This window comes from Aulonocara stuartgranti, assembly GCF_965226115.1.
Source record: "Aulonocara stuartgranti genome assembly, chromosome: 7".
NCBI lineage: Eukaryota > Metazoa > Chordata > Actinopteri > Cichliformes > Cichlidae > Aulonocara > Aulonocara stuartgranti.
In genome coordinates, this window is record NC_138945.1 from 24,122,118 (window position 1) to 24,146,490 (window position 24,373).

At 40.6% G+C, this 24,373-nt stretch overlaps 1 protein-coding gene across 1 annotated transcript; it reads left to right on the top strand.

Annotated features, from left to right (window-relative positions):
- The first annotated feature begins 1,066 nt into the window (after positions 1–1,066).
- On the top strand, positions 1,067–24,373 carry LOC309711756 (nipped-B-like protein B). Its single transcript, XM_082542214.1, is given in 47 exon segments — positions 1,067–1,524; positions 2,773–2,919; positions 3,336–3,501; positions 3,759–3,859; positions 6,341–6,449; positions 6,543–6,691; positions 6,964–7,094; positions 7,751–7,841; positions 7,977–8,501; positions 8,605–10,110; positions 11,342–11,524; positions 11,793–11,864; positions 11,970–12,059; positions 12,149–12,249; positions 12,374–12,460; positions 12,544–12,759; positions 12,761–12,776; positions 13,246–13,397; positions 13,501–13,581; positions 13,703–13,803; positions 13,897–14,026; positions 14,141–14,223; positions 14,358–14,490; positions 14,583–14,726; positions 14,812–14,898; positions 15,010–15,227; positions 15,321–15,423; positions 15,521–15,619; positions 15,841–15,987; positions 16,528–16,662; positions 16,769–16,867; positions 16,985–17,038; positions 17,147–17,255; positions 17,352–17,488; positions 17,604–17,744; positions 17,844–17,937; positions 18,797–18,951; positions 19,146–19,236; positions 19,371–19,544; positions 19,661–19,851; positions 19,991–20,098; positions 20,361–20,561; positions 20,695–20,841; positions 20,940–21,286; positions 21,374–21,548; positions 21,736–21,924; positions 23,385–24,373. Coding segments are annotated over 46 exon segments (7,992 nt in total). The 5' UTR covers positions 1,067–1,524; positions 2,773–2,855; the 3' UTR covers positions 23,745–24,373.

Genomic DNA, 24,373 nt, shown 5'->3' on the forward strand with positions numbered 1-24,373 from the left:
AAAGCATTGACATATATTTTTCCTTCCTACAATAGCCCGACGGGCAGGGCAGAGATAGATTTTGGTAGCCCGACTGAAAAAAATCGCTAGCTCCAGGACGTCGGGCTAGCGATATTGCAAGCCCTGTATCTGATTGAGGAATCACTCATCTTTGGAAAAGAGAGTTTATTACAGAGAAATGTCTCTTTCCAAAATAAAAGCTATACTATCCGCTTCTTCTGGGCTATATTCTCAGCAGCATAAGGAGAATCATGTGCTAACAGCTGTCTAAATGACTCGGCTAAAGTTAGTAGCATGCTTGTTGTTTTGGTCTTTGCACTAGGATGATGTCGGCGTAAATGTGCAGTCATATTCGTTGTGTTCCCACTAGTGCTTTCAGGTTAATCTCGTTGAAATGACCTTAACGCCACAACACGGCAAATCTCCGTTAACGAGCTACCGCCAATCGCCCCTGTGGGGCTAGACAGCCAACACCTTAACGAGCTAACTGCGCTAACACACTAGCTCCCACCCATGTAATTGAGCATTGCATGGCACATCCAACATACTGTTTTACTTTAGTCCATGACTCGCTTACCTTCAGGGTCATACACATGAAAACCAAAATAATTCCAAACGCCAGATCTGAATGAGGGTGGGGGAGGTCCATGTGTCTTGCTAGCTTGCCCTGCGCTCTTCCTTCTGACTATGCTGTCTGTGTTGAGCGCTCAGTGGATCTGCGCTTGACAGTGCAGCCTAGGCGGAGTAGTCGAACGCAGATTCACTGAGCGCTCAACACAGACAGCATCGTCGGAAGGAAAGTTGATAAAATAAATTACAAATGTTGTATTGTTCGATACATATGCTTACCGAACCGAAAGCACTGTATCGAACGGTTCAATATCAATACGAATATCGTTGCACCCCTAATATATATATATATATATATATATATATATATATATATATATATAAATATATATATATATATAAATATATATATATATATATATATATATATATATATATATATATATATATAAAATAAAATAAAAAGTCATCAGAAAAGCACATCATTTTATTTAAACAAGTGCAGCATAATGGGGAAAGCTTAAAAAAAACTCTAGACATTATTATTATTATAACAAGCTCTGTGATAGCAATAATGAAACACAGGTTACACAGTGCGTTAGTTCAAGGCTTTTTCTTAAGGGTCACTCTGTAGGGGGTAAATTGTTGATTTCCCCTCCATCAGCCTTTTTTATTTTTTGTCCTGAAAAATGACCTGATACTCGTTAGCATCGCCTCTAACCAAGCTCCTCTCCCCTCACGGCAGATATGTCCGCCGTGAGAAAGAAGGGGTAAAAAAAAAGAAAAGCCAGCCAGGGATTATGTGTCAGTTCCGAGGGAGCTGTTTGAACAGTGGGACGGAGAGGGAGCTAGAGACTCTTCTCCTGCTCCAGCTGCCATCCTACTCCTGCTCCTCCCCCTCCTCCTCCTCCTCCTCTCCACCAGAACCACTTCTCTTTCTCATCACATCCAGAGGTAAATAAGCTAGGTTCAACTGTTACAGCCTCTTTTCGGGCAGATTGTTTACCTCCCTGCGCGTTTTCCGCCGTCAGACAGCCACCGGGAGCCGTTACAGAAATCAGCCGAGGGGGTAATTCTGATTTGTGATGGGGGGTCTGTGCTTTGTACCCCTGCCTCCTTGGCGTCGGGTCGGGGTTACGCTTCCTTAGGCAAGTCCGAGGTCCACTTTCATAGCTGGAGATGCGACGATGAAGGCCACAGCAAGTGCGAAGTGCTAATCTAAAGCGATACGCGACCCGTGCGGTAAAAAGAGCGATATCGAATAAGCAGCACACGGCTAACCGGGTTTGATGCACTCCCGGTGATGCTAGCTAATGCAAGTTACAGATAAGGCTACACCTAGCCAGTTAGCATACATTAGCTACATCTTCAGTTGTTGCTAGCCGGCTAACCGCGAGTTCATTTTTGTCACTTTCACAGACGTCGTCGCTCCGCTCTTCCTCATAGCAAGGGTATGAAACAACAAAAATAATAACAACAGAGTATTAATGTAGTTATAAGTGTTGTCAAGACGAGCTAATGTCTCTGTTTTGTTTCCGGGCAGTCCCGGGAATCTTAACTGGCTCTGAAACAAAAGAAGAATTTTGAGACATAATTAGCTAACAGTGGCTTTTTCTTTTTAAATCGCCTTTGGATTTTGTTTTGTATGTTCCGTCGGCGAAACTGAAAGTATAAACACGGACAAGCAAGCTCAAGATGCCAGAGACACAAAAACAACACACAGAAACACAATCGGTGTCACTTTATTGTGTTTTTTTTAAATGAGTGATTAAATGAGAGCTGTCACCACTCGAGTCTACTTGCCAGTGCACGACGTGCGTTTGAGATCTAATGTAGTTGATTGCCGGTGTGTTTCCGCTCTCACTGTATTTTCGATTTAGAGCAGGTTGAAATTTCGCAACTGGATTGCATATCCTCAAGTTGTGTATATATATAAGGGGAAATTGTACCGGGGAGCAAGGTAGCATTTCCAACAGAGCCTTAAATCAATAACTGATAAAGCCATGCCCAGGCTTGTTGTGGGGCCTGTGTGACTCGTGTACCTCAGAGATTCAGTTATGCTGGCACTGTAATAATGCCCACTCGTGAACTCATACCATTTCTAATCCCCATCCCAGAGCAAGTACACTATAGCTGTCTGTAAAAATAATGGGCCATTTCTTAATTCAGTCTTGTTGCCACTTTTTTTTCTGTCTTTTGCAGCACTTTGGCGATGTGACATATAGGACGATTGGTGATATTGACCAACCTGTGCATTGACACGACCTCTTGACCTCATCTTCAGCATGAATGGTGACATGCCTCATGTTCCCATCACTACTCTTGCTGGAATTGCTAGCCTAACAGACTGTAAGTGCAACATCATCACAGCTTAAACACTAGAATTCAGACTAAAATGAGGCAAGACTAGTGATTACTTGAATGCCAAGCAGGCCGAAATTAACTGGGCATGTAGTTATAAGAACGCCTGAATACTAGTTATTGTCAATTCAGAGGTTATAGATTTATGTGCCCTATATCAGTTTCAGAAATGAAAAAAAGAAACATATGTAAAATATATTGTGTGCATCATTGCATTTAATACACATTCTGAAACCTTTGGATTGTTTATCCAGATTAGAATGTTGCTGCAAATTTAAATAGTGCATTGCCAAACAAAGTGTTACTTTTACATTACTTCTACATAGTGCATGTAAGTTGGGCATCCTTACAGGCGTTTCCCTGTACAGTTTTATGCCATGATTTTCTTTTAACTGTCCTTTCAGTGTTGAACCAGCTTCCTTTGCCTTCTCCCCTACCTGCCACCACTGCTAAGAGCCTCCTCTACAATGGAAGGATCTCAGAAGAGGTCAGCAGCCTGCTGGTGTGTCGAGACGAGAGTCTAGTGACTCAGCTGGCGCATAGCCTTAACCAGGTTTCCACCGAACACATGTAAGTTTCACTCGCTGATCTTTCATACCTCGCTGCAGTACTGTTTTGTTTTTTTGTTTTTTTAACTCTTAAATTATTTTTGAATTGCACATAAACTATTGCCCTGACAGTGTGTTATTTCAGAGTAATGACTGTTTAGCTCAGTACTATAGTCGGGTATTGCCAATTTAATGCCAGTGAGCACATTACAGTAGCTGGCTTTTGGGAATAGGTGGCTCTTACCTGTAACATAGATTGTTCTTATGTTTATTTTCCAGAGAGTTGAAGGACAACTTGGGCAACGATGAACCCGAGGGCGACATGCCAATGCTCCTACAAACTTTGCTGTCCAGGAATCCCAAAATCTTCAGGGACAAAAGTATGCAAACCCAGCACAAGGTTCTGGGTGGTAAGGAGGAGACACTGAGACATTGCTGTTGACTCTGCAGTTGATCTTGCTGCATGCTTTCTCTCTGCGGGTACCTTAGTTTAGCTTAATTATTCACCTGAGCATATCTTTTGCTGGATGTGCTACTTAGGCCTTGTTTCATCCTGTGTGATTCCCACACTGCAGTCATTGTCACCACAGGAGGAAACTCTGGAATCACCACACCACACAGAATAAGCATTTTAGCCTGTTACAGGAAAGTGCAACTATTCACACTGTTACTGCTGGATTGCATCGTGCTGATTACAAGAACTGAGCTGTCATTGATGTTTTTTGTTTTGTTTTTTCCCCCCTTGTAAGACATACTAGGGAGTGGCAAGACAAATATGGAAACCACTGGCAAGTGTGTTGCCGAGTTTTTGTATAAATGCAGGTTTAGTTTTAATGGGTGAGCATTGGCGGTTACATTGTTTCAGCACAAAAGGTGAGGACAAATGCTAATGTTAACTACAGATACTTGTGTATTTGCCCTTTGCACCGATAGATCAGCCTGTAGAAAGTGAAAAACAGCCCCTGTATGGAATTTGAAGAAGTTATCTTAATCACTTGATCAACAACAGTAATGGTCCAGTAAGTTTTGTGTTTGTCGTGGGATGGCCAGGTTTGCGCTGTCTCGTAACTAACAACAAAAACAGGGCTATTCTTTGTTTTGGTGACCAGCTTTCTAGTCAATTGCCTACAGCGTGCATAAAATAATTGTCTTAAATCAGTTTCGGCAGTCACAAGGCATCTTCACCTAGTTGTTTGGACAGATCCTGGCTCTTTTATCTCCTAGTCTTTAAAGTCTTTAGTCTTTAAAGTCCTAGTCTTTAAATGAAGCTATGTTCCCTTATTTGCAAGGGCTCACCACAGTGGGTAGCTCCGGATGTTTAATTTGGCAGAATTTTTTGATTGTTTTTATTTGCCAGATGCAAACCTCAAAGGGTTTTGTGTCTCCTTCTGGGGTCAAACCAGGAATCTTTAGCTTGTCAAGTGAAACTACATTAAAGGTCTAAGCTATAGGACCAAAGAAATATCTTTTATACAATTTTATTGTTTAGCACATCCTTTAATTAGTTTTTTTTTTTTTACAGAGACTGTTTCTTCTATCCAGGTCTGTTGATTATTTAAAGTAGGGAATTTTTATCTTTTCATTTGTTTCTAGTGGATTGCAGTAGCTGTATAAATCTGGTAGACAAATGTCTCAAAATCTGGCTTCCCATTAGAGGTTAAGCTCTTCGTTGGGACTTGTGTGAAAAAGCCCTTTAAATCTATCTTCATATTGGTTATAAACTCAGATAATTAAAAAAACAAACAAAAACAGAACACTATTTTTTGATGTCTTCATTAGGTTAAAAAATACCTGTTGATGTTTATTCACCCTAATATAATTCGGGTCTCTGGAATTAATAATAAATAGGATCTGTCAAAAAAATTTACAGCCAGAGAGCGAAACAGCCTAGCTCTGTTTGTTTTGTTGTCATCGGCTAGATTGCTCATTGCCATAGACATTTTCATATTTGGCTTTGGCTTTAGCTTGGGAAAGTTTTATTATTATAGGAACAGCCGCAATATCTCACAGTCACAGGTGGTAATTGTAGCAATTATTAATAATATTATAATAATATTAAAGCAAACATTTAGGCATCATTATTGAGGACAGTGGCAAATGCAAAATGAAAACAAGAAAAAGTAAACAAGTGTTTGTGGTAATGACCACACTCACAGCCCGTAAAAATGTGGAGTCAAGCATCATTTAATGCTAATGGATGATAATGTACATAGCCTCCCGCTTTGGTTTATTCTCGCCATACTAACCTCTTTCTTCGTCACTCTGAAATTCACTTTGTCAGATTTTATTTTCATTACTTGAAAATATAATGCTGCTCCTGCAGTTTAGTACCAAACGCTCTGACATTGCAAACAAACTTGCATTATGAGACGATCACCCCACTGTTAGGACTGTGAAACCATGTTTTGTGTAATGCAACCACCATCACTAAACATGCCCTCAAAATGATCGCAGACTGGAATGGACACCTTTCCTGCATGGTTAATGGAAAAGGATGGGCAAGATTGTAGCAGACCTGTTGTATTAAGTGTTCACTTTATTTTGCATCTGAAATGTTGTCTTTAACACAGTTTTTCATCCTGCATATTTAATGTTGCAACTTTCTTCCTCATGCCTCAGTGGTAGAGAAAATATATATTATTATGTTTAAACAGGATCAGGATAATTTATAAAATACTTATTTGCTAAGACTTATTATAGACTTAATATCCTGGAATGAGAAAAATAACCTGCTTTATATTATAATATAGTGAACCCAGTATTCCTACTCAGTAGGCAGGCTTGGTTTAGCTGGAGAAATACACATGCTGAGCTTCTTGTTTGATATGTGTCTAATTTTTGTTGTTGTCTTTATCTCATAGGTGTAATGCTGCAGCCAATAGTGCAGCAGTATAAGATTACTCAGAATCAGGTCCATGGGAGTCCAGCCTCAAACTATCAGCAAACCACTGTCCCTCAGAGCCCCTCTGGGTAAAGCAGTGCCACCGTATTGTCTGATGATGAAAATCAGAGGCATGTATTCCTCAGCTAAGGCTTCTTTTCCTTTGCTTTCCTCATCTGCAGATGCTTTACATCACCGCAGTCTGGTTCAGGGCCACGCTTTGTACCCCAGCAGAACAGCCCTATACCTAGTCCCTACACACCCCAGAGTCCCGCGGACTACATGCAGTACAATCCACCCAGTTATTCCCAACACCAACACGCTCAGCAAGGTGAGTGTAATGTTTGGTCAAGAGAAAAGTATCACATAAGCTGCATGTCGAATTGCTTTTAGTAACGACAGAAAATAGCAAACTGAAGTTTTATGTGCATTTGTGTACTTCAGCAACCAGTAACAGTGCACATGGTGACTTGGATAGACCTAGCTGGTTGTATGCAAATTACTTAACTGATCCCTAATAACATTATTAACTTATATACACCGTTAAGTGGTGAGAAAATGAGCAAATATCTAACTAGAATTTTAATTTCATTTTCGTTTCAGTTACGAGTGGCTTGAGAAATATCCATGACAGCAAAGTCTCTGGACATCTATCAACTGATTTATCGAATCACAATGCAAGACTGGGCTCAGATGAAGACTACATGAACGTGGCTCACAGACTGGGAAATGAGGTAATGTGGAAATTCAAGATATCATGAACTGGACCTCAGCTCAAACTAGGCGTGGGTGAAAAAATAAATAGAGCACAGTGTTGGGATATTTTACATGGCATTATTGCATCAATACAGGGAGACCAAATATTGATATTTGACTTAATAAATTAAAATACTCTGGAAATACTATAAACAAAATGGTTCGTCTCATGCAGATGAGATGATGCTAGCTGAGCAAACTTCGATTAAATCAGCTCAACCAAAAAACTACCCAGCACTAGACACATTTAGCTTGACAACGCTACCGACTAATTCAGAGCAAGCTAATGGGTCAACTAATGAGTAAAAACAGGACAGTTAACTTGATCCCATTCAGTCACAGACTGAAAGCAGACTGAGCCCATCTTATGGCAACATTTATGGCAGTGTGTGCTTAACAATCTAATTTTGTCACAACTAAAGTAAGGTAAATTATTGGATAAAGCAGATATTGACAAAGGTTAACTTTGAGGATGTAATTTGCAGTTGAAAAAGGTGATAAATCACAATATGTGTTATTGCAATACTCGGGATATCCCAAAATATAAAAAATCAGAAAAATATTGTATCGTGTCTGGTGACTCTTACATCTAGCTGACTGTTAAAATAATAAGAAATGTCTTGTGTTTCAATAGGAGCATGATTCTCCAATGAAGGCTGCTGCATTTTCAGTGAGATCCCCACAGTCGGCATGTTCTCCAGCTGGGAGTGAAGAGACTGTACAAAGTATGCTGCCTTAGCAACAAGTTAATTCTTCATTTTTGTGTCTTCGCAAAAAAACCTAATACACTGCCACAGAAATCACGTTTGGCTTAAATCTGTGGTCTTCACAATTCCATCAAATACTTTGTGTTTCTGCAGGGTCTAGGCCTTCCCTCATAATGCAGTCGCCTCCAGCTGATGTGCCACAAGGTGCACCGCCTGACCAAATCCTCACCTTGTCTGATCGCAAGAAGAAACATAAGGAGAGGAGTAAAGAAGAAAGTGATCCGATGGAAAAAAATGCCTTGTACGATATAGTTAGTTCACCAAAAGACTCGACCAAGCTGACCTTAAAACTGTCCAGAGTAAAGGTTCAAGACGTGGATCAATCTGAGGAGCTTCCCCCTGAGGCACATATGGAATTGGACCATGAAACAGTTATGATCAATAATAATAATAATAACCAGTTATCAAAACCTGCCCAGGAAGTTCCAAACAAGTTAGGAGCTGACGATCAAGCAAACTGTCAACAGGCTGCTGTGCGGTCAAATACCATTGAAACTGGTGTCACTGGCAGAGTTTCCTTTGATGATACAGAGATAGACACACTTGCAGAGATTGAGAGGATAGAACGCGAGTCAGCCAGTGACCGAGAACGATGGTCTAAAGAAGTTCAGGACAAAGGTGAAAATCTGTGTTTGTTTTTCCCCTGTGCTTCTTAGCATGTTTTTCTCATCTGTTAGGTTGTTTGTGTAGAGGTGCTAAGTTGTAGTGTTCTTTCTTTCAGACAAGCCGCTGAAGAAACGGAAACAAGACTCCTATCCCCAGGAACCCGGGACAGAGTCAAATGATGGGGCTGCCATTCATGGGGGCAACAGTGTCAGCAAGATGACACCCAAGAAGACGAATGCTGCAAGTAATGGTGCCAGTCGGCCTGCTTTGATGGTCAGTATCGATCTACAGCAAGCTGGCAGAGTAATAGGACAGCCTGTAGTGGTCTTGGAATCACAGCCGCTGTGTGAGGATCACCTACGTCGTCTGAAGTCAAACCCCGATGGAAAGATCAAAAGGGTTGGTGATGACAGACCTGGGATCATCAAGCAGCATGCTGACACTCTCCAGAAGTCTGGCTCAGATGGACAACCGGAAATGTATAAACAGAAGCAGGAAAGCCAGCGTGAATCAAAACACAGACATGACGACAAAAGTGACAGCAGCAAGGGACCGTCAGATGACAGAAGGCCAGACCCCTCACGGCAGAAACTTGACAAGCATTCAAAGTCACGCCACAAAGAGGAAAAGAATCACAACAGCCACCGAATGCTTGAAAACCGACCCGACACCCCAAAAAACACGAGCAAGACAGAGCGCTCGAGACATGGAGAAGACAAAGGCAGGGATAGAGACAGGGATAAGGACAGAGAAAGACACAAGGATAGAGATAGAGCAAGAGACAGGGACAAAGAGAGAAACATAGAAAAAGAGAAGGAGAGAGACAGGGACAAAGACAGACACAAAGAGAAAGAGAGAGACAGGGACAAAGAAAAAAACATAGAAAAAGAGAGAGACAGGGACAAAGAAAAAAACATAGAAAAAGAGAGAGACAGGGACAAAGACAGACACATAGAGAAAGAGAGAGACAAAGCCAAGGACAGGGACAGGAAACAGAAGATGTTAAGAGAAAACTGCAGTCGAAACTTAGCTGACCCGCATACTAAACCTGACAGCACCAGACTAAAGCACGATGGAAGCAAAAAATCAGCTGACCCCAATAGTCGACAGAGGACAGGCAATTCCAGCCTTAAAAATCCCCAAAATAAGGACCAAAAGACAAGCGAGGACGGCAACATTAAGTGCCAAGCTGGAGACAAACGTCAGTCCTTTGAGGCCAAACCGAGCGAATTCCCCTCGTACCTGCTGGGTGGCAAGTCAGGGACCCTGAAGAACTTTGTGATTCCTAAATTGAAACGAGATGGAAAAGATAAAGATCCCCCAAATAAACTAGTAGAAGGCTGGAGCGAACCGCGAGTAAGGCTGGAGAGAGTCTCATTGGTAGATAACTTAAACAAAGGAGCTAAACCCGTTGTCGTGGTTAAAAAACTCAGCGTTGATGAGGTGAAAAAGATCATTAAGGAAAGCAGGAACGCGCACGGCTCCAGATCCAGGAACTGGTCATTTTGTGAGAGGACAAACAAGCGAAGCCACAGTATGATTAGCAAGAGATCCAAATATGCTGAGTTGGCCTCGGATGATGACCAAGACAAGGATGACGATGAAGACTCTGACAATGAGCGTGAGTATCGCTGCCTTTTATAATCTCATGTTCTCAGTCGTGTAAAAACTGAAATCATGTATCGCCTCTGCTCCCATAGTAGCTTCTAAAAATGCTGCTCATTTTTTCCACGATCTGCATAAGGACCTGAAATAGTCAGTACCTGTTGCTATGGTTCAGTTCAAGAGAAAATATTACTCCTGGTGGATGTGCTTCCTCTTAAAGTTGCACAGAAATTTAATTGAAATTGTTCCTGTTTTGACCTTGAGCATTGCATGTGTTCTGGCAATTGTGTTCATCCTTTTGTAGTGTGTTACACTTGCTTTTCTATCTGTTTTTGTTTAATATTGTTAAAGTGTCTGCTGCCCACTTGTCCAGGCCACTATTGAAGCATGTTTAATCTCAATTACAGTTAAATTAGTGATAATGTTAGGCCTTAAAAATTGCAAGTTTTTAGAAGAGCACATGGGAATTCTGTAAAATCTACCAAAGTGCTTTACTGTCTCTACTTCTGATGGAATTTCCTTTTATTTATTTACAGTATTTTGACAGTGATGCATTTTTTTTGTTTTCTTTGTGCACCACTATTGTGCATTTTAAGTCAAACCAGTATTTAACAAAAGTATTACATGAATTTTTTAGGAATTATGGCCATTTTTATACATAGTCCTCTATTTTCAGAGGCTCAAAAGCAAGTGGACAGTTGAAATAAAAGCAGGTTCGTGGCCAGAAGAAGCCAGTTCCCTTGTTATTTAATGACAGATGAATCAGATAAAATGTCTAACTCCCAAGTACTTAACTTGAATTTGGTAGCTTTTAATTGGAACTTACCATGAGGTCCAAAGAGTAATGAGAGAAAGACGCCATCATTAGGCGGGAAAAACAAAACAAAACCTGTCAGAATGACAATAAAACCTTTAGACTGCAGAGTCTTTTCAAGTATTAAAAACAATCCTTATTTTTACATTTGTATTAGTTTGTCCAATAACTTTTGACCCTCTAACAATGGAGTTAATGCAGTACTTTTACAAAACCTCTTGGATTACAGCTCAAAGTGTGCACTTCAGTCACACCTTGACTGTTTGAGTTAAAGTCACCAGTGTTGGTGTGCAAAAGCAAAATTACAAAAATGTAACTTTTTCCTAAAAATTAGACCTAATTATAAATTATAGCCCTAATTGCATGTAAAGCAGTAACTTTACAATGCAGATGCTGTCTCAACGTGTACTCTTCTCTGTTGTTGTTTTTTTAGATGCAAGGAAAAAGAAAAAGAAAGACCACGATAAGACGTGGAAGCATGAAGAGAGAAGAGGTTCTGGAGAACACCGTCGAAGTGGAGGTTTTCATAACGCTCGCCGAGGGTCTGGTAGCCGTCAGCGCGACTGGAGAGATGAAGATTCAGATGAAGGCTCTCTCCCACCGAGCCTGAGTGATGGTCAGATTTTTATTTTTATTTTTTTTGCATACGCTTACCAGTGGATAAGTGGATAATCAAATAATGTGGTGGCCAGTGAAGCCCGTGCTTTCACTTTTTGATTAGATTACAGCTGTCCTGTCATTCAGATTATCGTTATTTAAAATAATTGGTCATTCCAGTTCCTGGGGTGTGTAGAATACAACATCAATTTGTTTCTCTGTTGATGGCTTGAGGGTTGGTTGTTGCTGCTGCTGATTTGGGTACTATTGTGTGTGTGTGTGTTTAGTTGCCAGAAAGCAGAAGAAAAAGGATAAACTGAAAAACAGGAAGATTTATGATTCCAAGTTGACACCAGAGGGTATTGACCTGGCACTTTGAATTCTTTTATAATTAATTCATAATTAATTTTATTAAAACATAATGTATTTGTATTAATCAGTTCTCAATGACGTTAATCTAACAGAGATGATGGACTCCTCCACATTTAAGAGATTTGCATCGAATATTGACAGCGTTCTTGAGAATCTCGAAGACGTGGACCTCACTGCCGCAGGTAGTTATGATTTACTCTGCTGTTTTCAGACTCTTTGACATTTATCGAGTGTCACATTAAAAAATAGTGACATTGTAACTCTGTGCCAGATGATGATGAAATACCTCAAGAGCTCTTACTTGGAAAGCAGCAGCTGAGTGAGCTGGGCAGCGATTCTGCTAAGATTAAAGCTATGGGCATCTCTAACAAGGTGAGAAGGACATGTTCTTGCAGTGTTAAATTGTTACACTCATGGTGACAGCATTTTGTCATTGTAAACAACCTTAAATGACACCTACTGTACGGTTAAAGTAACCAATTGTTTTTTTCTGCAGTTTTCTTCTAGTAAACTGGTGAAGTTTTTGAATATTTTGGAGAGGAACATTCAGGACAGCGTCAAACTTTCTACACTAATGAACCATGTAAGTTCTCAGCCTGATCTTAGTTATGCTGTTCAGGCACAAAATGTGAAATTTATTTCCTTTTTTAAAAAACTGAATCATAGGGTAATGACTCCATGGATGAGGAGCGGTTGTGGCGCAACCTCATCATGGAGCGAGTGACCAAGTCGGCCGATGCTTGTTTGACTGCACTCAACATAATGACGTCTCCGCACATGCCAAAGGCTGTTTATATAGAAGATGTGATTGAGAGGGTGCTGCAGTACACCAAGTTCCATCTGCAAAACTCTTTGTACCCTCAGTATGACCCAGTCTACAGTAGCGGATCCCCACGGAGGTCAGCCACAGTTTTATTCCGTTCTTTTTAGCTGTTTTAACACGTACAGCAATAATCATGATTTCCAAGAGATTAAAAAAATGTGTGTATTTTAGCATTTAGGAGTTTTTAAAACTTTACTTACTTGAATTTCTTACGGTATTTTGGTAGTGCTTGATAATAAAGCCAGTGACTTTTGGTGTGACTAATAGAAGTTTTTTTATACATTTCAAATTCTCTTGTCCTCCTTTTGGCCACAAATCATTTTAAATCTAAAACTAATGCATTTACCTTTACCAAAGTTCCTCCCATGTAACATACGGTACATTGTGGGCTGTAACATCAAGTATTTCTTATCAGCTGATGTTAAGACCCTGGATTTGAATCTAAAGATTGTGTCAGAATATCTGAGAAATTCTAACATATTACTTCTGGGGTTTTTTGTTTAAATAATTTATTCTTGTTTATTTATCGGATCTTCCTCACCCAGGTGGCATGCATACTTCAAAGTCCAAGAGAGCCAAATGTTCTACCCACAAACAGAAGGTGGTAGTCCTGCTCTACAACAAAGTGTGCGATATCATCAGCAGCATCTCTGAGCTCCTTGAAATCCAGCTGCTTACTGACACCACAATTCTGCAGGTGCAGTTTTGAATCTGCCTTCACATCACTCAGATTTGTGTCCTCATGTCACCTTGGCTGTTGAGTTAACTCATATCTCACTGCTTTTGTGCCCATCTTTTAGGTGTCCACCCTTGGCATTACACCATTTTTTGTGGAGAATGTTAGTGAACTGCAGTTATGTGCCATCACACTAGTGACTGCGGTGAGTATTACTATAGGTGCTTCTGAAATTGATTTGGATTAAGTTTTTGATGGGATGCTTCAGTGTGACGTCTGGACTGGTGTATTTTGATGCGGTTGTTTCTTGTTTGACTCTCGTGTAGGTGTTTTCTCATTACAAGAAGCACAGGCAGCTCATTCTTGAAGAGATTTTCACCTCCCTGGCCAGACTGCCGACTAGTAAACGCAGCCTGAGGAATTTCAGGTAACTACAACCAGAGTAAATATTTGCTCAATATCAGATGTTTATTGAGGCCCCCAGTGTAACATAAGGACACTGATGTCTCATACTCCACAGGCTGAACAGCAGTGACTCAGATGGAGAACCTTTGTATATCCAGATGGTCACAGCCCTTGTTCTTCAGCTCATCCAGTGTGTGGTCCACCTTCCCTCTGAGAAAGAGACAGAGGATGAGCACAATAAGAAGGTGACATTAAGGTTTTAATAGATTTTTTAAAACCATATTTGCCTTCAATAAATACCCAAAACATGTATTTTAAGAAATGCTAAAACTGTTTTTTATTGGGTATTTATTGTCTAGGTGGATAAAGATGTTCTTATTACAAACTCTTATGAAACTGCCATGAGGACAGCTCAGAACTTCTTATCTGTGTTCCTCAAGAAGTAAGTCATTGTTCCTACTCTTGCTATAACCTGTCATGTCTGTGTGACTGTGACTCCTTATATGTTGTATCTTTTTCTGTGGAATAAGCTGCACTGCATGTGTTGCTATTCTGTAAGTACTCTGCATGTTTCAGGTGTGGCAGTAAACAGGGAGAGGAGGATTACAGGCCGCTGTTTGAGAACTTTGTTCATGACCTGCTGTCTACAGTTAACAAGCCTGAGTGGCCTGCTGCTGAGCTGCTCCTGAGTTTACTGGGCCGGTTGCTGGTGAGTGTCACCACTCGTCATCTGCCCACTAGGAAAAAGTTGCAGATGTTTGGTTTTCTTATGACATTTCTCCTCCTTGTCTTGTGTTCCAGGTGCACCAGTTCAGTAACAAGCAGACAGAAATGGCACTTAGGGTGGCATCGCTGGACTACCTTGGCACTGTCGCTTCCCGTCTGCGTAAAGATGCTGTCACTAGCAAGATGGACCAAAAGGCTATTGACCGCATCCTCAGAGAGGTAGACTAACAGAATTTGTTTAACAGATAAAAAACCAACCAAGATGTCGATCTGCTTTTAAAATGCTTTTGGCATTTTTTCACAGACTGAAGGCAGCAACGAGATACCAAAACTACAGAAGGCTTTGCTCGGCTACCTAGATGAGAACATTGAGACGGATCCATCATTGGTGGTGTGTTTTTAACTTGATTTTTCATGAACTAAAATCTACGGAACTGCTTTCGTGTTTTAAAAAGATGTATTATACTCTGCCCTTATATATTTATGTGTTTGTTTCATCCAGTTTGCTAGGAAGTTTTATATTGCCCAGTGGTTCAGGGACATTACAAGTGAGGCAGAAAAGGCAATGAAGTCTCAAAGTGAGGACGACGAGGACTTGAAAGGTCACCATCATTCCAGGGATGTTGACTCGACCGCCGAGATCATGCAGAAGGCGGAGGCAAGGAAGAAATTCCTCCGCAAGGCCGTCAAGACGTCAACATCGCATTTCAGTTCCCTGAGGTAAATAGTGCTTCACTCACGACACTACTTCGCCACATTGCTCGTTTGTCCTCTCATCCTTATAGTAAACGATCCTCTCGACTTTTCTTTCAGGATGAACTCTGACACAATAAACTACAACGACTCCTGTCTGATTGTTAGATATCTGGCCTCCATGAGGCCGTTTGCACAAAGCTTTGATATTTATTTATCACAGGTAAGATGATCATTAGCTTGAATTAGCTTAAACACCAGTGACTGTTTATATTGTGTCAGCTGTCATTAATTTTTTTCTCTCTATGGCTTCAAACTAGATCCTGAGAGTGCTGGGAGAGAGTGCTATTGCAGTCAGAACTAAAGCTATGAAGTGTCTCTCTGAAGTAGTGGCTGTAGATCCAAGTATCCTGGCACGGGTAGGTCATTCAGTATCGACTGCTACTTGGCTCTTGCAGCTTGTCTGACACAGAACGTGTTTCAGCTGTTGTGACTGTGCAGATTTGTCCGCAACTGAGCACCAGAGCTGTAAATGCTGCCTTGCTAACGTGCTGCTCATGGCTCGATGCCACAGAGATTGATAGCTATAGTTCTGTCCTGTCACTGTCCTAAACTAATTTTCCTTCTTTATTTTTTTAAGCTGGACATGCAACGTGGGGTTCATTGTCGCCTCATGGACAACTCCACCAGTGTGCGAGAGGCTGCTGTGGAGCTCCTCGGCCGTTTTGTGCTAAGTCGACCTGAGCTCATTGAGCAGTACTATGACATGCTCATTGAAAGGATACTGGTAACTTCTTCTTCTTTCCTCCAGTCCTTTAACTACATGAGTGTTAACCTATTGATGTGCTAAAGTCTAGATTTACTTTAATCACAACATGTGTTCTTTTATGGGTTTGTAAAGAGAAATTTGTCCTGGAAAGTTTAATTCAAAATACAAAAGTTCATAAGAGTTTAAAACATTTTTTTCCTACAGTGCCACCTAAAGATCAAGTGAAGAACTGCAGGAATATATTTCTGTTATTATTTTCTCTTATTCTTCCTGTTTGCCATTATATTTATCTATCATTTTCAGTGTTTTTTATATATATATATATATATATATATATATATATATATATATATATATATATATATATATATATATATATATATATATATATATATATATATATATATATTATACACACACACACACACACACACACACACACACACACACACACACACACACACACACACACACACTGGATAAGTAATACTTTTGGATTTACTCCATAAGTCACAACAAAAGGAAACTAATGTTCAGTTGTTCCTTCGTCTTTGTCAGGACACAGGCATCAGTGTGAGAAAAAGAGTCATTAAGATCATGAGGGATATTTGTCTAGAGCAGCCAGACTTCCACAAGATCACCGAGATGTGCGTGAAGATGATCCGGAGGGTCAACGATGAGGAAGGGATCAAGGCTGGTGTTTTTGTTGTTGTTTTTGTTTAATGTACATTTTTACAGTCGACTGTTGGAAGTAGCGTTCATATACAGTGTGTCTAACTAAACATCTTTTCCTCTGCAGAAACTGGTGAATGAGACATTCCAGAAACTCTGGTTCTCCCCGACGCCGAGCCACGACAAAGAAGCCATGACCAGAAAGATCCTGAACATCACAGACGTGGTGTGTATTATCAGGACAAAAGGGAGAAACAAAAAAACAAAAAGTGATCTTATTTAAATAAGTAAAATGAACTAACTTGTGTGTTTGTTTTTTTTTGTTTTGTTTTTTTTATTCCAGGTGTTGGCATGTAAAGACTCAGGCTACGACTGGTTTGAGCAGCTTCTCCAAAATGTTAGTTGACTTTGTTGCTGTCTCAGAAGCTGCTTGTCTGCATTTTTTCATTTGGCACTCTTTTTAATTACTGTGTTGGGTCATTTTTCTTTTTTTTTTTCTTTTTAGCTGCTGAAATCAGAGGAGGATGCTTCGTACAAACCTGCAGGGAAGGCTTGTGTTCAGCTAGTGGACAATCTAGTGGAACATATACTAAAATATGAGGAGTCTCTTGCGGGTAAATGTATTTTGCTAAAAAAAGAACAAACATAGGTGTGTATTTGCTTCTAAAAGTCTTATTACAGATAATAATCCTGTTGTGTTTGTGTCTCAGATTGTGAGGACAAAGGGGTCAGCTCAGGTCGTCTGGTAGCGTGCATCACCACTCTCTACCTGTTTAGTAAAATCAGGGCAGAGTTAATGGTTAAGCATGCCATGACTATGCAGCCCTACCTGACCACCAAGTGCAATGTAAGTACTGTGATAGTTTTTTTTTATTTTTCGAATGTTTGAGATACTCACAGGCAAGCTAAACATGGACCTGGACAGTGAAGCTGCCATGTGTTTTTGTGCTGTCATCTGTCAGAGTCAGAACGACTTCATGGTGATATGCAACGTGGCTAAGATCCTGGAGCTGGTCGTGCCTCTGATGGAACACCCGAGTGCGACTTTCCTCACTACCATCGAAGAAGACCTAATGAAGCTTATCATCAAATACGGCATGACGGTAGGTCTCGTTTGCAGCTCGCTGCTTTCAGAGGTAGCTTTAAAAACCACAAACAGCGTGTGAGACAGTTGTTCTGATACATCCTTTTGTGCTCCCCAGGTTGTGCAACACTGTGTGAGCTGTCTTGGTGCTATCGTGAACAAGGTCACACACAACTACAAGTTTGTTTGGGCTTGTTTTAATCGGTACTATGGTAAGGATTTTTTTCTTTTTTTAAGACAAAACACAACCACATTTCCCAAACATTTGTTGTGTTTAGTTATTTAAGAGTCCTTACTAATCTAATATGACAGTGGAGTTTAAAAACAAACACACACTCTCAGACGAGCTGGTTGTTTTCTTTGTGACTCAGAAAACCTTTGCCAATAGGGAAGTTGCAGAGTGCCCTCTGGTGGGCAAACTATCCAACATCAACATGGTTAAAATGTGTTTGTTCTCTCTCCTGCTTGCTTTTAAATTGTCAGTCATCGGCTGTTATAAATGTTAGTAACAAAATATCGACAAATTATCAATATCAGGTATTAATAGAGCCAGTACTTTAAGCCAGTTATGAGTTTGTGCCAAGCTGATGCACAAAACACAATGTTATGATTTCAGTCAGTAGATCACAGCCTTTCCTCTGTCGCTGTGGATCCATAAGCAGCCAGAAAGAAAAAGGATGATGGCTGATATTATGATTTTTTTTCTCCTCTCAAAAGCTAGTTAGTTGTGAGCTCCTTTTTACAGGTTTAAAAGGGTTGTTGCTAGTCTGTGAACTGTTACTAAGGAATCGTTGCCTACTTGTTTCATGTCTTTGTTTTTGTCTCTGAGAACCTCACCGTGATGTGTTCCACTTTATGCTGAACTGTCACTTAATGCTTGAGTTTTTTGTTTCAAAGGCATTTCTACTGTGAAATAAAGCAGAAAAGGTACAAATTGGTGGATAATAAAAATTCTCCTGAAATGAAAAGCTCTGTGAAAACCTAAACTATATAAGCGCAGGTCAGGAAATGCAGTCGTTCGACTTATTACTTCACATTAAAGCTCACTTGACTGTTTGTGTTATCTTATAGGAGCGTTAGCAAAACTCAAGACACAGCACCAAGAGGATCCCACCAGCTCCACCCTGGCTGCTAACAAACCCACTCTTCTGCGCTCGCTCTTCACTGTGGGGGCTCTGTGTCGACACTTTGATTTCGATCAAGAAGAGTTCAAAGGTGCTAACAAGGTAAACCCTGGCCCTTCGCTTGAATGTTGTAGTGGCTCCATGGAGTTGTTGTTAAGAAATTCTCTTAACTCATGAAAGATCGACCTGTTTTGAGACTGGGAGGCAGAGTTTCAGCATGAAGGGTACCCAGCATGAATGAATGTGAATGAAGACTGCAAGAGCTATTTTGATTGCTGGGTCTCTTTGTTTCTTAGATTGTCATCAAGGACAAAGTGTTGGAGCTTCTGCTGTATTTCACTACTCACGAAGAGGAGGAGGTCCAGATCAAGGCAATCATAGGTTTAGGTATATATCCTACACCTCAGAAAAGGCTCGTATAGATGTGTTTATAGTGTCACTTAATGTTTACAGCTTTCTTTTAACTTTGACTTTTGTTTTCTTTGTAAATCTGTATTTTAAATCAATTCCTCTCTTCCAAGGGTTTCAGTTCATCATGCACCCAGAGCTCATGTTTGTGCAGGAGTTGAAGGTTCTTTATAACAGCATCCTGTCAGACGAGAACAGTTCAGTCAATTTGAAGATCCAGGTCCTCAAAAACCTGCAGACATACCTGCAGGAGGAGGACTCTCGAATGCAGGAGGCTGACCGTGAATGTGAGTTTAACAGTTCCAGCTCACGTCCATTGTTATCCATGCACATGCAGTGAAACATGGCAGCCACTTAACGTGACACCTGCGCACTCACCAGGCTGATGTTTTTGCTTCTTCAGGGAAGAATAAAGCCAAGCAAGAGGATCTCAAGGAAATGGGGGACATCTCATCGGGCATGAGCAGCTCCATAATGCAGATTTATTTAAAGCAGGTTCTGGAGTCCTTCTTCCACTCGCAGTCCACAGTTCGGCACTTTGCCTTGAGTGTCATCACCCTGACTCTTAGTCAGGGCCTCATTCACCCTGTACAGGTGTGTTCACAGTCTTACATCAGTATAGCCTGATAAGGTTTATTTACATTTTCTGAATATTTTTTTTAGGTGGGTTTTTGAAATTTATTTTTTATGTTTTGCAGTTTGCATACTCGTAAATTGTAAATTGTTGTTTCAGTGTGTGCCCTACTTGATCGCTATGGGAACAGACCCGGAGCCAACAATGAAGAACAAGGCCGATCAGCAGCTGGTGGAGATCGACAAAAAATACTCAGGCTTTATTCATGTGAGTTGGCTTGTGGTTTTTGACAACTGGAAAAATGTGAAAGTGTAAAAAAAGGTGGGAAAATAGAACTTTCTGTGTAATAAATGTATTTACATCTAATACTTTTATATTATTATTACATTCTGCAATTTGTTTTTGTTTTTTTAACTCACACCTTGCTTAAAAAACTCAGGCTTTAAAAATAAATTGTATTTCAAATGTCATCATTTAACGTGCCCACCTAATGAGTTATCTCACTGTTTTTTGGGGGGGGGGTTTGCAGATGAAGGCTGTCGCAGGGCTGAAGATGTCTTATCAGGTGCAACAGGCCATAAATGGATCCAAACACGCTGTCATTCGTGGTTTCCGTCACGACGACTCCGACTCGGCTCTCTGCTCTCATCTCTACACCATGGTCCGTGGGAACCGCCAACATAGACGGGCTTTTCTAATTTCCCTGCTCAACCTGTTTGACGACAGCTCTGTAAGTTCATCTCTTTACTTTGGCACGATTGGCCTTTGTCAGGAGATATTTAGGTTGCTGTATTTGCCCTCAGAAGAGCAATTACACCTGTTTGTTATTTAAAAATGTGCGTTTTTGACTTTGTCTCCTGCAGAAAACAGAGGTGAACATGCTGCTGTTCATAGCAGATAACTTGGCCTGCTTCCCTTATCAGACCCAGGAGGAACCTCTTTTCATCATGCATCATATAGACATTACCCTGTCTGTCTCTGGTAGCAACTTGCTCCAGTCATTTAAAGAGGTGCAAAGCTTTGTCTAGTTTTGTTTATCAGTTGTTATGCTTGGTCGCTGTGCTCAAGAGAAGATGCATATCTGACCTTTCTTTTGTCATTTGTGCAGTGTTTACAGAAAGAGCCTATAAGGCATGAAAAGAAGATGAAGATGAATAAGAAAAAGAAAAAGAAGAAGCATTCTCGCAGGAAGAGCTACAGCTCTGATGACGACGACGATGATGAAAAGGATGATGAAAGCAGCAGCACATCCAGCAGCAGTGACGAGGAGGAAGATGTAGTGCAGAGGAAAAAGGGTTCCGATTCCGACTCTGACCTGGACGATGAGGACGCAGTGATGGACCGTCTGCCTGAAAACACCAAACCTCTGCTGGAGTTTGCTAGTGCGTCACAGGGCATTTTGCTGGTGCTGGTGCTCAAACAGCATTTGAAGAATCTGTACGGCTTCTCGGACAGGTGGGCCTCGGAGAAAATGTTAATCTTTTATTATCTCTTTGTGAGCAATGCAAATCACTTTACTGAGCAATTTTGTTTGTGTTACAGCAAAATCCAGAAGTATTCACCGACAGAGTCTGCCAAAGTATATGACAAGACAGTGAACAGGAAATCTAAGGTGCACTTCAACCCTAGTCAGACACTGGATTACCTAAGGAGTGATCTGGCCAACACAGATCTCAGCTACGAGGCCAAGAAGAACATTGCAAAACAGTATTTGGATGTAAGCTTTCAATATACTCGTGTCTCCGTTTGGAAACATAAGCAGTAGCTGTGTCCGTTAGTCTGCATGTAATAATGACGGGAAGTCTTATTGGTTTTCTGTCCGAGAAACTGTTTGTCCTTGTTTGTAAAACACGTGCAGGGTAGAAATGATCATTATTACATTTTTTCTGCCTTCAATTTCTTAGTTCAAGGTTCTAATGGATCATTTGGATCGGGATGAAGAGGACGAGGACGGTGAAGCAAATGCCAATGCCAGAAACAAAGCCATTACTTCACTGCTGAGGGGTCCAAAACCCCGAAACCACAACCACAGTAATCATGCAGCTCCAGTGGAGACAGATGATGAGGAGAGCGAGGATGAAGATCCCCCTGCTGTAAGAACTTTATTTGTTTTCCTCATGGTATCTGCTACAATGCTGGAAATATGTGGTGGTGTTTGTTATGCTGGGTTAAAAGTGCCAGAAAATGACAGATTGAAGCAAACTGACTTTTATTGCATGCATACACATAAAGACGCCCACACCATTGAACATTTATTGGATTTTCCTCTGTAGAGAGGGGCTTATGGTAATGTTAGTATGTACAGTGTTATGATTTGAGCACTTCTACAGAGGTCAGACAAATATTATAGATATAAAAATCATGTGTAAAAGAGGGCTTTCAGCAGACTGGAGTCCTGTGAAAAACACCCCATGATTCAACACCTTGTAGAACCACCTTTAGCAGCAATAACACAGCAATAACTCTGTGTGATTTTATCAGCCTCTTACATTTTTATGGAAGAGTTTTGGCCCAAACATTACTTCAGTTCATTGAGGTTTGCAGGCATTCATTTAGACGCAGCTCTTTTAAGGTCCCGGCACAGCATTTCAGTCAGGCTGAGGTCTGCAATTTGACTGGACCGTTACAGCACCGCGATTCTTTTCTTTTTCATTCTTTTTCTACTAACGTGCTCAGGATCATCGCCCTGTTGTATGACCCAGTTTGAGCCAAGCTGCTGTCAGCTGCCAGACAGACAACCTCACATTTGACTCTAGAATACTTTGTTATAAAGAAGAGTTCATTGTCGACGGCAAGGTGTCCAGATCCTGTAGCTGCAAAACCTAAATCCTCACTTAGTTTTCATCAAACATGGTGCTGTGCATTATGAACAAATATCTCCACTTTGGCATCATCTGTCCAAAGGACATTGTTCCAGGAGTCTTGTGGTTTGTTCAGATGCAGTTTTGCAAATCTAAGCCCTGCGGCCGTGTTCTTTTTAGAGAGATGAGGCTTTCTTCTGGGAACCCTTCTAAACAAGCAGTACTTGTTTAGTCTTTTGGCTAATGAACTTTAACATTTAACTTTCTACTGGCCTGTAGAGTCTGAGATGTAGCTTTTGGATTTTTTTGCAGTTTCTCTTAAGGATTGCACAATCTGACCTTGGGGTGATTTTGCTGGAATGTCCATGGCACTATGTGACGCTATGTTAACACACATCTGAATGCTCTAGAGCAGAAAACAGCTAAAACCTCTGCTTTTACAAAGGTGCTCAAATTTGCTGACGATCAGCTTTAAAGTGCATTCGATTAGCAGCATACTTATACAGCAGGAACTTAGCCACAGGGCAGATCACTGTACTTAAACCCTGCAAAGCATAACCAAATAAATTACAGTAGATTACTTCAACACCGCCAATATTACAAAGTTGTACTGTACATTTATATTAATGTTTACAAACAACAGACGTGAAGAATGATTTTCAGTGTTTAACAGTGCATTGTATCTACAGCATATCCATTAACGTATTATCCCCACATAAATAAGAGTTTCTGACACTGCCTGTCATTCACAGCGAAAGCCAAGGAAAGGTGGAGACTGTGCAGAGGATTCAGGTAACATGAACGAGACAGTAGAGGTAATGGACATCGTAGCCATCTACTGTCGCAAATACAAAGACAGACCGCAGATTGCCAGGGTCGTCCAGAAGACCAGAAATGGCTACAGTATACACTGGATGACTGGATCTTACTCTGGATCCTGGGCTGTCGCAAAGAAACGGGACGGCCGCAAAAAGGTGCCTTGGGTTGACAATATCAAGGAGTCGGACATTATTTGCAAGAAAATCTCTTTGACAAGCGGACAGAAGCTCACGAACAAAGTGGCACAGACGTTACGGGCGCTGTATGCTGCCAAGGAGGGGACTAAGAGTTAATCAAAGAGATTAGTGAAACATCTTGCACAGCTCAACACTATGGATCCAATATGTTACATACACAGAAGTTAGATTAACGTCCTGGTGGTGGAAGAGTGTTGTAAACACGTCTGTCTAAATACACACGTGTTCAAAGGCAAGAAAAAGACAAGAAGGAAATGTTTAGGAAAACATTGTGTGGGAGTTCCTTCGCTGTTGTGCAGCAACTTGGTTGTTTGATTTTTACTCCCACTGTATTATAGATGAACTAAAAAAACGTGTTTATATCTGAACATAATTCTGTAAAAAACAAAAAACAAAGTGAATGTTGGAAATTAGTGTATTGATGATGTTCTTAATAAAGTGGTTTTTGAATTTAAACTAGCACCAGATGGATTTATTCACTTGACCTGAACTTCCACAACTTCTAACTTTCGTTTTTCTCCTGTTTAGACATTTTTGTTTATTACCTTCATTCTATAATGGACTATCTTTGATATAATTTATTTATGTTCAGACAAGTGCAGTATCTGTGCCATTATTGTTTTTAATATAGATTTTTGATGTTATAGAGCACAGAGGAACAAAAAAGAGTGAGCGCCTGCTCTTCTGATGGAATAAATACTGCAATAAATTTTTCTTACATCTTT